A 12,628-nucleotide genomic window follows, 5' to 3' on the forward strand; every position below is an offset into this window, starting at 1 on the left:
TCCAGCCAGGAGTCCTAGATGAATAGTAGGGGACTGGTGGACGGGTAGCACCTCCCAGTTCTACACTAACGGTAAGGGAGAGCGCTCTCGCCCTTTTGATTACAATTGTAACCGCATTCGCCGTTTAAAAACCTACCCACACCAGTCTATAATCAGTTTCCCCTCCCTCATCATTCTGCGGAGAAACAGATAACACATGTCCATCGAGGAAAACGTAAAGCGTAGCGAACCCGTGTTTTCCACATAGCCATATGCAATTTATTTATTAATCTTTGGTTGGGTGGGTTTCCTTCTTCCGCTGATTCGGAGCTGAAGAAAGGGCATTGCAAGAGCGAAAAAGAATATAAAATAAACTATAACTGAATTAAATAAAGGGGAAGAAGACGAATATGAAAGGCAGCGAATACCACCTAGCAAGGAGGATTACTGCACAAGCATGCAGAACAACCCCCACCCCCAGCAAATAACCGGGAGGAAAAAAGCATTATTGCGTACGCTTGCCGTCAACAAAACAAAGCACACGTGAGTCGCTGGGAGGTCTGGCTGCTGTAAAGTGAAAGATTGTAATGCGCATGAGCTTTAGGGCGCTACTAGCCCGGAGGAGCACGTGGATTGAACGGGGAGGGTGAGATGAGCTCCGTGGTACCTGTGTTTTGGTCTCCTTAAGATGAAATGGAATAGTGTCACCGAGCTGCAGAAATGAAGATTGTAGAGAAAGTAGGAAAGGCTAACTGCGCGTATTATCAGATGTTCTGCACTCAATTTAAAATGACATTCTAGAACTTTATTATTCTTTCTTTTATCAGTGTTTAACATATTTTGGAAAGTTTGAAGGCTTCCTAAACTACTACTTGTACAACCGAGCCTCCCCCTTCTCCATATGGGTGAAGGGAGAGAGAATAGACGCTGACAGAAGAAGATAAGCAGCAAGAACAGAGGTTTGAGGGCAGAGCTAAGGCGTTATGGAGTGTGACATTAATAACATGTTTCAAGAGAGTATGAAGGCCTGTGGGCAAATGCTCTCTTTGTGCAACCCTTGTTTTACGGGTCATGACAAAGAAACCATGAGTCCTTCAAGGGTACCATCCTCTTTTCAAAACCACCCTGTCACAGAGTCAAGGTCTGATAAAAGGCACAGGACATCATCACAGCAGGACTTCCATGGCTCCTGCCATAATTTGTGTGAAATGACACAGAAGATGTTGGAGGAAATAAATCAGTTCATGGAAAGCCCAGGAACAAGTCAGAACACCCAGGATCGATTTGCAGGTATGACAGTGAAATTATACATTTAAAAAGTCACAAAGTTTGTAAAGTTTTCCACCACCCCAGATCCTCTCCACTTCCTTCTTTACAGCCTAATATGAGCATAAAACGAAAGTGTAAGATGCATGTATTAAAAAATGGAAAACTTTTCTTTTAATTATTTTCTAATTTCACAAAATTCAGATACAAGAGGGTTGTCAAGTGAAATAAACCATGAGTACACTAAATAAAAAAAAACAGTATTTATCAACACAAAAGGGAAAAAAAGATCCTTATGATTCATAGACATTAGTTCTCAAAAATAAAGGACCCTGGGTTTCTGTTTGATATATTCACCAAATTAATAATCTATTCAAAGAAAAACAGGTTTATACTGGGCTAATTTTAAACTTATTTGAATCTTGAGGGAATACTGAGAGCAAAAGTGCCTCTTTTGATGCGTGAACAGATTCAATTTTGCTTTGGTGGGAAATTGTGACCTAAATGTAACCTCATCCCTGTATTCCTGTCCTGCATAGGTGGGGCCATAAAATAAGTTATAGTCTCTTTGGGTCAGGCTAGCTGTAGATACTGTTTCTTTTCTCACCAAGATGTTCACCTTTGTTGGATGGGGGAAAGTTCCTTTCAAGCTCCCCAAGTGCTAAGGAGAGGAATATACTTAGAAAAATGCACACTGTAGCTTCATGGTGCAAAAACCACTCCAAATGCCAATGTGATGTCCAAAATCAAAGTTTACTTTCAGATAATAAATAGTGTAGTGGCACAAGTCACGCGCTTCTTAGCTCCACAGGTAATATTATCTTGATTACAGTTCCTTCTTTCTGTGCAAAACATTTCCTCATAGGGATCTCTACCCTCCAGAGTGAGGAAAAGTGAAAACCTTTGGTAGAGTAAGTACTTCTTTAGAGGTGTCAGGGATCCCCTTCAACCCTAGATAAAAGCAGGTAAAACAGTCTTGGCAGATCTCTATCTCTCCCCAGAGTGAAGACTCCAGATGGGTATCCTCAATCGATGTCAAAAAAAGTTCTTATGGTTTTAAGTCCCTTGTTTTTGATCTGGTTTTTTGGACCCTGATGGAAAGAGTCTTCTGGAATGCTGGTGTTGTTCCCTTCAGGTCAGAAGGGGCAGCCAAACACTTTCTCCTGAGCCCCTAAAATAAAGTCTCTCCCATTTAAAGCAATTTAATTCCGGAGGGTTCTGGCACCGGGTCACCACCTCTTCCTTCTTCATTGAGGTGTAGAGGGGCAGGTGGTCCCTTAACTGGGAGCCTCAAAATCAGGGTTCTCCAATCCCTAAATCTAGGTGGTGCACAGGGTTTCACCAGGCCTCCTATTATGAAAAGTGAAAACCGGAAAATATACCCAGAAGGAAAATCCTAACCAGCCAGTGAGGGGACTGGGTAAGGAAAAGCCATCCTGACCCTGGTCAGGTTCCCCAATCAGGGTTTGCCTGGCTTCTCTGACTGGGTCTGAAAAATATAAAGCAAGTAAATTCCTCATTCTCTTCTATCTTCCTCAGCAAGACCATAAGGGACTGCCCACTGACTCCCTCCAGAGAACTGCTTAAAAACCTTCTGGGGAATGTCCATACCAGCACCCTCAAAGGGAAGGGCTGTATCTGTGTGGAAGCCAGCTCCTTGCTGATCTGCACTATTCTTAGCTGGGAAAAGGACTTACCTAGGGCTTATTGGTGACCCAGGTAGGACAGTCGGGTTACATAAAGTTTGAGAGAGTGAGACATTTTGGGATAACTTGGCTGTTTCTTTGTGGGATTACCTTTAGGAGTTAGAAACTAGGATATTTCTGTGTGTGATTACCAGTAAAAGTAAAAAATGAGGATCCTGTGCAGCTTCTGCCTCATGTCTCTGTATCCTTTCTTTTGTGCAGAGAAGGGACTTGGAGAAGAGAGGCTGCTGCGTAGGCAGGGAAGTGGGGAGAGAAGAGGGCTGCTGCTGGGCCCCTAGGGAAAGAGAGGGCATTCAGTCTGCCTGCTGGAAGGAGGAAGGTGAAAGACAGACAAGATCTTGGGAGTGGGGAATGGGTAAAGTAGTGTGGGAAATGTTAGGTTAGGGCCCTTGAGCCTCCCTCATTGTTCTTTTATGTATGTGGGAGGGTAGTCTTATGTTGGGGACACCAAGCCTCTATCATTATTCATGTGTGGAGATGAGGTTTTATATTGGAGCTGCTGAGCCCTTGTTGTGAGAGGGATGTGTTAAAAAAGGGTCCAAAATATACAGACAAAGGTAGGGAAAAAAGCCTTTTCCTTTTAGTTTAGAAATTCAGATATGTCAACCTTAGGGATGTGGTATCTCTGTATTTTTCATGGTGCTGAAAGAAATGCATTTTTATTTCTCCATTGTTACATTGCTGATTTCTTGGGGTTTCCAGTTCCTCATTTCTGTCTGCATTATTTCTGGTTTTATTTTGTGTTACTTATTTCAGTGTTCTGTCTGTGTGATCAAGGTGAGGTATTCTTCTAGTATGTAGTTTCTGTGTAGCGATCTATAGCAGTCTGGCTTGTTCCATTTTCCCAATAATTGTACTGCTATTCTAGTGTAATATTTTCAATGCTGTCATTCCATAGGCTCTGAGTCTAGTTGCAGGGGGCGAGACCCTGAATGGTTGCCTCTTTCAATCCTATCCCAATAGGGCCCTGCATGTGAATACTGGCCACTGTTCTCGCTAAACTGTGCGCATATGCACTTGCGCACAGGTCATGAATCCTGTGCACATGGCAAAACATAGTAAGCACAAGAAATCCTGATATTATTTGCATTATACTGGCTTGTAGCGCACATATTTAAACTAAACTTATATAAAGTTGCACAAAAAACATTTTTGTGCATATAGCCTTTCAAATCTTTGAGGAAACATTGATACCTGCACTGTTTTTTTTCCAGAAAAAAACACTAGTAGACACTATTCTGAAGAGCAAAATTACTGGCCATCTGGATAGATATGGAACATAGAAACATAGAAACATAGAAATGACAGCAGAAGAAGACCAAACGGCCCATCCAGTCTGCCCAGCAAGTTTTGCACCTTTTTTTTTTCTCATACTTATCTGTTACTCTTGGCTCTTCGTAACCTTTAGATTCTATTTCCCTTCCACCCCCACCATTAATGTAGAGAGCAGTGTTGGAACTGCCTCTAAGTGAAATATCTAGCTTAATTATTTAGGGGTAGTAACTGCCGCAATCAGCAAGCTATACCCATGCTTATTTGTTTACCCAGTCTAAATAATTCAGACCTGTTGGTTATTGTCTGTATATAGATCCACTTTTCTTCTTTCCCACTGCCGTTGAAGTAGAGAGTTATGCTGAATATGCATTGAAAGTGACGTATCAGACTTTCTCCCCTGCCGTAGAAGCAGAGAGTTATGCTGGATATGCATTGAAGGTGAAGTATCAGGCTTGTTTGGTTTGGGGTAGTAACCGCCGTAACAAGCAAGCTACTCTCCGCTTTTTTGTGAATGCAAATCTTTTTCCACGTTTCCTCTTGCCGTTGAAGCTTAGAGCAATGTTGGAGTCACATTAACCGTGTGTATGTTTATTGAATAAGGGTATTATCTCCAGGTAGTAGCCGTCATTCCCGCGAGCCACCCACTCTTCATTCACGTCCTCTAGACTTTATGGATCCACAGTGTTTATCCCACGCCCCTTTGAAGTCCTTCACAGATCTGGTCTTCACCACTTCCTCCGGAAGGGTATTCCAGGCATCCACCACCCTCTCCGTGAAGAAATACTTCCTGACACTGGTTCTGAGTCTTCCTCCCTGGAGCTTCAAATCGTGACCCCTGGTTCTGCTGATTTTTTTCTGACGGAAAAGGTTTGTCGTCTTTGGATCATTAAAACCTTTCAAGTATCTGAAAGTCTGTATCATGTCACCTCTGCACCTTCTTTCCTCCAGGGTGTACACATTTAGATTCTTCAATCTCTCCTCATAAGTCATTCGATAAAGACCATTCACCTTTTTGGTCGCCCTTCTCTGGACCGCCTCCATCTTGTCTGTCTCTTTGGAGATACGGTCTCCAGAACTGAACACGGTACTCCAGGTGAGGCCTCACCAAGGACCTGTACAAGGGGATAATCACTTCCCTTTTCTTACTCGATATCCCTCTCTCTATGCAGCCCAGCATTCTTCTGGCTTTAGCTATCGCCTTGTCACATTGTTTCGCCGACTTCAGATCATTAGACACTATCACCCCAAGGTCTCTCTCCTGCTCCGTGCACATCAGCCTTTCTCCCCCCATCAAATACAGTTCATTCGGATTTCCACTCCCCATATGAATGACTCTGCACTTCTTGGCATTGAATCTCAGCTGCCATATCTTCGACCACTCTTCCAGCTTCCTTAAATCCCATCTCATTCTCTCCACTCCTTCCAGCGTGTCCACTCTGTTGCAGATCTTAGTGTCATCCGCAAAAAGACAAACCTTACCTTCTATCTCGTCCACAGTGTCGCTCACAAAGATATTGAACAGGACTGCTCCCAACACCGATCCTTGCGGAATAATGGGGCAGAGCCAACATAGCTTTAGCAAAAAGAAATCTTGCCTTACAAATCTGTTAGAATTTTTTTTAAAGGGGTTAAGAAACATTTGGACAAAGGTGAGTCAGTTGATATAATGTATCTAGATTTTCAGAATTTGTTTGATAAAGTCCCTTATGAGAGACTCATCAAAAAGTTAAAAAGTCATGGGAAGGGAGGAAGTGACGTCACTTCCCCATGTAAGCAGCACTTCGGTACTGCTCCACGAGCTCCTGGGGCTAATCAGCTTTTTTTACTTTTTTTACCGATTCCAACGCCGATAAACCACGGCAACGACTCCTGCTACTCTACATTCGCACCGGGAGTGACCTCCAAAAAGAAAACATTGGATCTGCGAAAATTCTCGTATGCCCACGGCGACGACGACGCTGACCCGGGAAAATCCAAGATGGCGGCGGCTGCTATCCTCGCGGTGCAAGAGGAGGAGAATGAAGAACCAAATATGGCAGATGACTCTCCCCCCTCCAGATCTGAAATGCGCAGATGGTTCGGTGAACTGAGGCAAGACTTGAAATCCTATAAGCGGGAGATAGCGGATATGCTGGCCGGCATGAAAGAGGAGATGGCGGAACTGGGGCGCCGCGTGGATGAGAACGAGCTGAGGTTGGACACCCAGGGAGAGGGATGGGACGCTATGCGGAAGGAACACGCACAACTACAGCAGTCTTACCTCTCCCTGTCACAAAAAATGGAAGATATCGAAAATCGTAGTAGGAGATGTAACCTGAGGATCCGGGGAGTCCCTGAGTCTGAGGACTATCTGGACAGTGTGGAGGTGGTGAGGAGAATATCTTTATTTCTTTTGGCTCAGGAGGCAGAGCCAGCAAATGGGCCGGACGCTGTTATTAAAGTGGAAAGAGCTTACCGGACCCTGGGTCCTAAGCTAGCCAATAAGCCCAGAGATATTGTGGTTTGTTACCACTCTTTTCAGCAGAAAGAAAAAATCTTTGGCATAGCTCGGAGACAGAGATCCTGGCAATGGGAAGGCCATGAACTGGCTATTTATGCAGACCTTTCCTCGGCTACCTTAAAGAAAAGGCAGGAGTTCCGCTGCGTTACCACGAAATTGACAGAAGCCCACATTAGATACCGCTGGTTGTACCCAGGAGGGTTGGCCTTCACAGTACAAGGTACGACCCACCATATAAAATCGGTGAAAGAGGCAGTCGAGATCTTAAAACATGAGGGCATCACGGTTGAGATACCCCCAGTGGCATCAAGTGAGCCGGGAGGACTTGCTCTTCAAAATGCTCCTCAACCACGTTGGCAAAGAGTAACCAAGGGCCGGCGTCGGCTGCAAAGGAATTCGGCTGAGGAGCGTGTAGAGGAGGCCCCGGCCTGACTTTTCTTTGGAGCTTGATTTTTTTTTTCTTTTTGAACAGCAAATCGATGGGGACGCCGCAGGAGGTCTCACGATCATCTTGTTAACAGCAGTTGCATTGCTCTTTTGAGTGCATTTCAATGTTTGAGGCTATACACTTCAAGATTGTTACTTAGTTGAGTTGGTTTGGTAAGGTTGAAGTTTAATTACGCAAGCCCAGGAGTTGAGTATCTTGGGGAGTGGGCTAAATTTCCTCCATGGGTGGTTGGCACAAAAGGGATGTGCCCTGGTTTGCCCAGTCAGGGGGTGGGGAAGGGGGAGGGGGGATGGGTTGAGGGTGTATAACGATTGTTTGCGAATTGAGTGGGTAATCTCTGCTGAAAATGGGGGCAGTTATCATGGGGAGTGGTTCTCCATCTGCTGTGGGGGAAGTACAAGGTCCTTTACTGATGGCTAGCTTTAAATTTTTATCTTTCAATGTGAAAGGTCTCAATACCCCATGAAAGAGAAAATTATTGTTTAAAGAATTAGACCGTCTGAAGATAGACATAGCAATGCTACAAGAGACACATCTGAGAAAGAGGTACCAGAGATTACTGTGCAATCCCAAATATCCATACCAATACTGGGCGGCTGCTACAGTAGCTTCTAAATATTCCGGGGTGGGAATATTGATTCAAAAGGACTGCCACTTTGAGTTAAAAGAAACTTACGAAGATCCATCTGGTCGGTTTCTCATTATAAAAATTCATATAGGGGTCGAGGTATATACCTTAGTGAAGATCTATGGCCCCACTTCGCAAAAGCAGGATTTCTACTGTGCCTTAAATCGGCTTTTGCACTCCAAGGTGGAAGGCTACTTAATTATAGGTGGGGATTTCAATCTGACACTCAATCCCAGGGTAGACACCTCGGTGGGTTCAAGTTCGGACCCTAAAAAAGCTAGGGACGAACTGAAAGCATTTCTTAAAAGCTTTGGGCTACAGGATATGTGGAGGTCCCGAAATCCCACTTCCAGGAACTATACTTTTTTCTCTTCTCCGCATCTTAGTTACTCCAGAATTGACATGTTTATGGGCAGTACTGGCCTATTACCTAGAGTTTCACAGATTGACATAGAGCCTATCTTATGGTCGGACCATGCGCCCATATGGTTTACGCTCCAGGTGAGGGATTATGACCAGGGTACTAAATTTTGGAGGCTTAATGACTCCCTATTAGACGACTCTGACTTTGTTTCCCAGGTAGATTCAGCCATACAGGAATATTTGCAATTTAACGATAATGGTGAAGTTAATCCGGTGGTTGTCTGGGAATGCCTTAAGGCGGTAATCAGGGGCAAATTTATTGCCAGGGGGGGCATTATTAAAGAAGCAAAGGGAACAGGAACGTGATAGCCTGCTTGCCCAGCTCAAAGCTTTAGAAAGATTACATAAGGAATCCAGCTCACCATTGACATTACTCCCTAAATTACAGGCACTTAGGAACCAAATAGCATCGCTGGACTCAGCGCATATTGCTCACCAACTGCAATTAGCCCAGCAAAAGTACTTCGAAGGGGGGAACCGGGCAGGAAGAGTACTGGCCAATGTTTTAAAACGGAGGCAGGCTCAAACAACAATTATTAAGATTAAAAATAAAGAAGGCGAGGTCCTGACTGACAATAAGTCTATTAGGTGGCGTTTCCATCAATTTTATTTTGACTTATATGAGATGGATAAGGACATTAGTTTGGAGGCTATCGACAGATACTTAGAGGCTTCCAAAGTCCCCAGTCTAGAGGAATCCCATCAACGCCTACTGAATAAGGATATTTCTGAGCAAGAAATCATTCATGCTATACGCTCTCTCAAACCAGGCAAATCCCCGGGTATCGATGGCTACACGGGCAGGTTCTACCAAACCTTTGCCACCCGTCTAGCACCAGTTCTTGCCAGTGTTTTTAGCCTTGAAAGAGGGGGCATCGCTTTCTGAGGCCGCAAACACAGCTGGTTATTACGATACTTGCAAAACCGGGAAGGGACCCTACAGTCTGTGGTTCTTATAGGCCCATATCCCTCATAAATATTGACCTCAAAATATTAGCAAAAATATTAGCGACACGTCTGAATAGTTTCATTGCCCAAATAATCCATCCCGACCAAGCTGGGTTCATCCCCGGTAGACAAGCAAGTGACAATGTCCATAAGATCTTGGACTTAATCTGGTGGGTAAAAAAGCGTAATATCCCGGCTGTGGCCTTGGCGATTGACGCCGAGAAAGCATTTGATATGGTGCATTGGCCATATCTCTTTGCTCTTTTAAGGAAACTGCAATTTGGTGATACCTTTATACAATGGATTCAGCAGTTATATTCGAATCCACTAGCCCAGCGGTTCTCAACCGGTGCGTCGCGACACACTAGTGTGTCGCGACGCACTGGCAGGTGTGTCGCGTGGCTCCCGGTCCCTCCCGCTGCTCGTTCTTCCCTGCTGCCGTTGCCGCCGGGCTATCAGCACGTTCAAGCCCAGCGGGAACGGCAGCGGTGCAAAAAAAAAAAAAAGCTGTGGCATCCGCGGCTGGCCTTTTCTTCTTCCCGCCCCCCCCCCCCCCGGACCCGGAACAGGAAGTGGTGCGCGGGAAGAAGAAAGGCCGTGCCGCAAGAGAACCCACCTCGCGCGCCATCACGGCACACATGGGGAAGCGCTGCTGCGGCCGTATGGCCAACCGGTCTTCCTGTTCGGGGGGGGGGGGGAGCGGAAGCGCCGCGCGCAGCTTCCGCTTCCTCCCCCCAATGCAGGGAGATCAGCTGCCTCTCCTGCTGCCACCCGTTCTCCTGCTATCTTCGGGCGTTGGGCCGTATGGTCCGCCGATCTTCCTGCTTGGGGGGGGGAGCGGAAGCGTCGCGCACAGCTTCCGCTTTCTCCCCCAAAGCAGGAAGATCAGCTGCCTCTCCTGCTGCCACCGGCCTCCTGCTATCTTCGGGCGTCGGGCCGTATGGTCCGCCGATCTTCCTGCTGGGGGGGGGGGGGGGAGGGAGGAAGCGGACGTTGTGCGCTGCGCTTCCGCTACCCCCCGACAGGAAGTTCGGACGCCCGAAGATAGCAGGAGTCCTGTGGCAGCAGGAGAGGCTGCTGATCTTCCTGCTCTGGGGGAGAAAGCGGAAGGGAAAGGAGAGAGCAGCATGAGCCTCCCGCGATCGATGGAATTCTTCCTTCTTGGCCTGCGGGAGCTGGAGGAGGAGGAGCAGCTACCGTTTGTGCTGGGGGGGGGAGAGGAAGTGAGTGACAGAAAGAGAGAGAAGCAGCCAGCCAGCCTGTGTGTAAGTGAGAGAATGTATTTGATCGAGAGTATGTGTGTGTGATTGAGAGAAACTGGTCAGAGAGCTGATGTATGTGTATATGTGAGAGACAATGAAAGTGACTGCTCAAGGAGATGACTGATGTGTATGTGAGAGTGTGAGACAGTCAGGGGTGTGTGTGTGTATGTGTGTGAGAGAGAGAGAGAGAAAAAGCATGGAAGTGAGAAATCTGGGTATGTGAGAAAGCATGGGAGTAAGAAGCCTGGTGTTGTGGGGGTGTATGTGAAAGAAAGCATGGGAGTGAGAAGCCTGATTATGTGAGAGAGAGCATGGGAGTGGGAAGCCTGTGTGTGTGCATGTATATGAGAGAGACTGGTTGGTAAGGTGACGGTGTGACTGGTGTGTATGTGAATGTGAGAGAGAGAATGTGATTCAGGGAATGAGAAGCCTGTGCACGTGGAGAGCGAGCATGGAAATGAGAGAGAGACTGGGTGTGTGTGTGTGTGTGTGTACAGAGAAAGTGATTATGGGAATGAGAAGCCTGTGCATGTGAAGAGAGTGAGCATGGGAGTGAGAACCTGGGTGTGTGTGAGACACAGCATGGGAGGGAGAAGCCTGTGTATGTAAGACAGAACATGGAAGTGGGAAGCCTGTGTGTGTGTGTGTGCTGAAAGAGAACATGAGAGTGGGAAGCCTATGTGTGTGTGTATATGCATGAGAGAGATCAGGTGACTGGTGTGTGTTTGTGTGTATGTGAGAGAGAGAAAGAAAGTGATTATGGGAATAAGAAGCCTGTACATGTGAAGAGTGAGCATGGGAGTGAGAAAGCTGGGAGTGTGTGAGATACAGCATGGGAGTGAGAAGCCTGTATATCTGAAAGAGAACATGGGAGTGGGAAGCCTGTGTGTGTGTGTGCATGAGAGAGATCAGGTGACTGGTGTGTGTGTGTATGTGGGAGAGAAAGAAAGTGATTATGGGAATGAGAAGCCTGTGCATGTGGAGAGAACAAGCATGGGAGTGAGAGACTGGTGAGTGTATGTGAGAAAGAGAAAGTGATTATGAGAGTGAGAAGCCCATATATGTAAGTGGAACACGGGAGTGGGAAGCCTGTGTGTGTGTGTATGGCATGAGAGAAACTGTTCAGGAAGGTGACTGGTGTGTTTGTCAAAGACTGGGAGATGATTGGTGTGTGAGAGACAGAAACTGGTCATGGGGGCATGACTGGTATGGTGTGTGTGTGTGTGAGAGACATGGGCCCTAAGGAAGAGGACCATGAGTATAGAGCTTAGCCACTACTGCTGCTTCTGGTGTGTACTACAGCCTGCATGGAAGAGGAGTAGGAGAGCTGCTGGAGTGGGTAAGTAAAGGTGGCTTTTTAAGTTTATTTTTCTTGATTGACTGCCATTTTAATTATTTAATATTATGTGATGTGTCTGCTTTTTTTGAAATATTTTATTGGTGTTTGGAGAATTTTTAATAGTTTTTATGAGTTTTTAATTGTTGGATGTTATTCTGTTCATAGTTGTTGTGAAACATTTATTCTGCTTATTAGTATAGTTTTACAATTATTTCTGTGTGGGGATCTATAGCTGCTTGCTAGTTCTGTTTTCCTAATAAGAGGTGTATTGGTTTTTGGGGCCTGATTTAATATTTGTAGTGTTGCCTTTTCATAGATAGGGTTGCTCCTGTTTGAGTGTATTCCATAATACAGGTGTAACTGTGTGTGGATTAGTTTATGTGCATTACTACAGATCCTGGGAGTATGTTAGGTCGGTTCCGTGTCTGTTACAGAGATATTTTACTAGCATGTAAGTGTTTTATCAGTCTTATTTGTTGCGTTTTCTCAAGAGGACATGCATTGGTGGTAAACTGCTGTCTTTTCATAAGTAGGCTATTGAGCCTGAAAGTAGAAGGAGTTTTGAGTTGCTGTTACTGAGATGACACCAGAACCAGAATATCTTTTTTGTAGAGTGAGTTGAACGGGGAATGTCATAATTCTGCTTTACATCCATTATTGTGGATCAGGGGGGTTCCCGTGGATGCAAACTGTACATTTACATCTAGCCCTGTGACGATCATGGGTCAGTGTGTCACGCATGTGAGAACCATCTGTCAGGTGTGTCCCGACAGAAAAAAGGTTGAGAACCACTGCACTAGCCTGTATAAAAATTAACGGGGGCTACTCTCCTACCTTTCAGGTGAGGCGTGGTA

General features: G+C 45.6%; 1 protein-coding gene across 2 annotated transcripts in view; it reads left to right on the forward strand.

The window, feature by feature from the left end:
* Positions 1 to 553: 553 nt before the first annotated feature.
* The window catches only part of LOC115087277 (clusterin-like), an 812,938-nt gene continuing 800,863 nt past the window's right edge, over positions 554 to 12,628 (forward strand). For both annotated transcript variants that reach the window (XM_029594258.1, XM_029594259.1), the window contains exon 1: positions 554 to 1,269. In XM_029594258.1, the coding sequence (XP_029450118.1) occupies positions 963 to 1,269 (307 nt within the window). In that variant the 5' untranslated portion in view covers positions 554 to 962. The remainder of the gene's footprint in view (positions 1,270 to 12,628) is intronic.

The sequence above is a fragment of the Rhinatrema bivittatum genome, chromosome 3, assembly GCF_901001135.1.
Source record: "Rhinatrema bivittatum chromosome 3, aRhiBiv1.1, whole genome shotgun sequence".
Taxonomy (NCBI): Eukaryota; Metazoa; Chordata; class Amphibia; order Gymnophiona; family Rhinatrematidae; genus Rhinatrema; species Rhinatrema bivittatum.